Here is a 2,783-nt window from a genome sequence, read left to right as displayed (position 1 = left end):
TGGCAGTGGCAGCTCAGAAACCACGCAACACCTTTCTCTTTTAAAAACGTCATTTAATCCATTAATTCCACAGCATTGCCATCATACACACCAGCATGACACCTCGGTATACGGGACACAGAGCCAAGGAGATGCAGTTACCCAGAAACACTTTTTTTTTTTTCTTAAAAACAAAAACCAAACAAAACAATCCCCTAAGACTGTAAGGGGGAAAACCAACGGTAGGTGACTGGAATAACTAGTTCTCTTCAGCAAGTTAAAGGCACTTAGCAAGGGAACGAAACTCCAGCCTGCCCAGGCTGCTTCACACCCCGGTGCCCCACAAGCCGGACCCCGGCGGGGCCGATGCCGGGGGCGGCTGGCGAGGGCAGGGGGTGCCCTGGAAGGACCCCGGGGGTTTTCTTGCTTTTTTTTTTTTTTTTTTCCAAGCTGGGAGCAAACTTTTTGTCTTTGGGGCTTTTGCTGTCCATGCTTTAAATCCAGTGGCAGGCACCTCCTCACCGATACCCGAACAGCCGGCCACTTCTGATGGAGGCACCGGCTCCGTGGGGACGCTTTTAGCCTCGGAGCACTGCAAACACAGCATTTCACCGAGCAGAAATATAAAACCCAGCAGGTCTCCCCACATGCACGCAACAGCATCAAGCCAACCAAGAGCTACAGTGAAACTAAGACCCCCTATATATATATATTTTTTTTTTTCTGCATAGATTAAAAAAAAAAAAAAGGCAAAATAAGAGGAGTTTATGTCGTCCCCGGTCTGCAGGCGAGGGCTCTCCAGCCTAACACATCCCAACATCTTTCTGAAAAGCCGGGGGCAGGCACAGCTCCCTGCTCAGGGACACTGCCCGGCAGGGACGTGGGACACGGGACTGTCCGCTGGAAACCCCCCGGAGCAACTCCTGGGAAAGGAAAAACAACCCTAAGTTAAACCAAACCCCCCTTGCCCAGCCCCACCAAACCCCGCCGAGGGCTGGCGCTTCCCTAACCTGCACTTTCTGCAAAAAGAGGGGAAAAAACCCGTCATTTTATAAAATACATTCTTGGCGGGGGATGAAATTTTAATGCAGCTCATGCTTTTCTGAAAACACCCTGAATAAGTCATTAGCCAGACTCTTCGCTAAGATGAATTTGCCCCCGAGGAAAAAAAGAATTAAAAGGTAAGAAGCTGGTGCGCCCCACATGCGTGTTTGCTGCTGGCTACAGCCAGGCAGCCTTAGGAAGGGGATGGCCGAGCTCCTTCAGCGTTAAATCAAATAAATGAGGGACGGAGACAGACTTATTAGTCTCCCAGTGTCCCTCCTCCTGTACGCGCGGAGGAGGACACATCCAGCACTCAGCTGATGAACACAGCTACTAACGGGGAGCGCAGCCCAAAGGCAGAGAGGTGAGTAATTACCATATATAATACATTTAATATGCTGCTTAGATTTTTAACATAGACTTTTTTTTATTTCTGACATTGGTGAGTCATTTAAATATTTAGCCCGGACAATAAAATATAAAAAAACCCCCCATCTACGGTATGTGCCTGCTGATTCTAAACAATAGTCACACTATTAGGGCCCAGTGAATGTTATTATAGAAGAATCTCTTAAGTCCGTGTCATACATACATTATGAACTTACAAATAAATAACTCTACAAAAATCCTGTCGTCTCTCCATAGTTTCATGTGATCGGCAAAAAGAAAAGGCTCTTTCTGGTGATGACAAACTCGGAATTGCACATTTAGTTCGAGGAATACATTACTGGTGCATCACCAAAGTCAACCACTAGGCAACAAAAAGACGTATCATATGAAACAATTTTTTTAATTTTTATTTTACATATTTATACATAAAACTTTCAAGGTAACTCTCTGAATCCAACCGAATGTTAATAGCACATCTAAAAATGAATGTCAGGTAGTCAACATTCACAAAATGTTGAAAACTGATTAAAATATACATATTACTGAAAGCTACAACTTCACTACGAGGCAGGCATGTATTTTTTTGACTTGTATAGCACCGTCAAGTACAGTTTCTTTATTTTAAAACTACAGTGAAGAATAAAAAAGTAGTCAATGGTAAAATATCATTCAACTGAAAATCTCTAAACAAACAAAAATAAAGTTAAACTACCCTCTCTTCTCACCCATGATTTATAATGTTATAAGTACTGTACATTTTTTGTAATAATATTATTAAAATGCCTGATATTTAGTGGCACAAGTAAAAAAATTAAAATAAATTAAGAAGCAGAGGCCAATCACCGGACATAAAGCTTCAGACATGGTCAATGACTAACACTGGTTTTTCTCGTGCGCCACCGTGGACATCAGCGCTTGGACACACACAGAAGCAAAATGAAGTCTCGCTCCAGCTCTGCTCCCGGCGCTCCGGGGTTCATTTTGCCGGCATCTTCTCTGCCATGTGCTTCTGCTGACTTTCGGCGTGTCTGGGGCGGGGGGAGAGGAAAGAAGCCGCGTTATTTGCTGTGCCGAGGGGAGGAGGAAACCCGAACCGCGCGCGGGGCCGCGCTCCCAGCCAGCATCCGCGCCGCTCTGGCAGCGAACCAAAAATCACGTTTTTCCCGAGGGAAAAAAAAAAACCAAGCACCGAGCGAAGTTACGTGCGGTCTCTGCCCGGGCTCCTTCCCGGCGGGAGGGGACGGGGAGGGAAACCCTTCTCCGGAGGGGTTTTGGGTCAGCTGGGATCGTTTTCTCCCCTCCTGCGGGGATGGCCGGCGCGTTCACCCCCAGACAACGGCGGGACGGGGAGCGCCGGTGTGTCCCCCCCC

At 46.7% G+C, this 2,783-nt stretch overlaps 1 protein-coding gene across 1 annotated transcript in view; it reads right to left on the bottom strand.

Annotated features, from left to right (window-relative positions):
* Window positions 1-1,765: 1,765 nt before the first annotated feature.
* LOC104842545 (schwannomin-interacting protein 1) overlaps window positions 1,766-2,783 on the bottom strand; it is a 14,041-nt gene continuing 13,023 nt past the window's right edge. The window contains exon 7 of the mRNA XM_010584967.1: window positions 1,766-2,441. Coding sequence (XP_010583269.1) covers window positions 2,390-2,441 — 52 coding nt within the window. The 3' untranslated portion in view covers window positions 1,766-2,389. The remainder of the gene's footprint in view (window positions 2,442-2,783) is intronic.

The sequence above is a fragment of the Haliaeetus leucocephalus genome, unplaced genomic scaffold (genome assembly GCF_000737465.1).
Source record: "Haliaeetus leucocephalus isolate CR32 unplaced genomic scaffold, Haliaeetus_leucocephalus-4.0 Scaffold1014, whole genome shotgun sequence".
Lineage (NCBI taxonomy): Eukaryota > Metazoa > Chordata > Aves > Accipitriformes > Accipitridae > Haliaeetus > Haliaeetus leucocephalus.
Note: the sequence above shows the minus strand (reverse complement) of the source record. Positions and strands in the feature narration are given on the sequence as shown.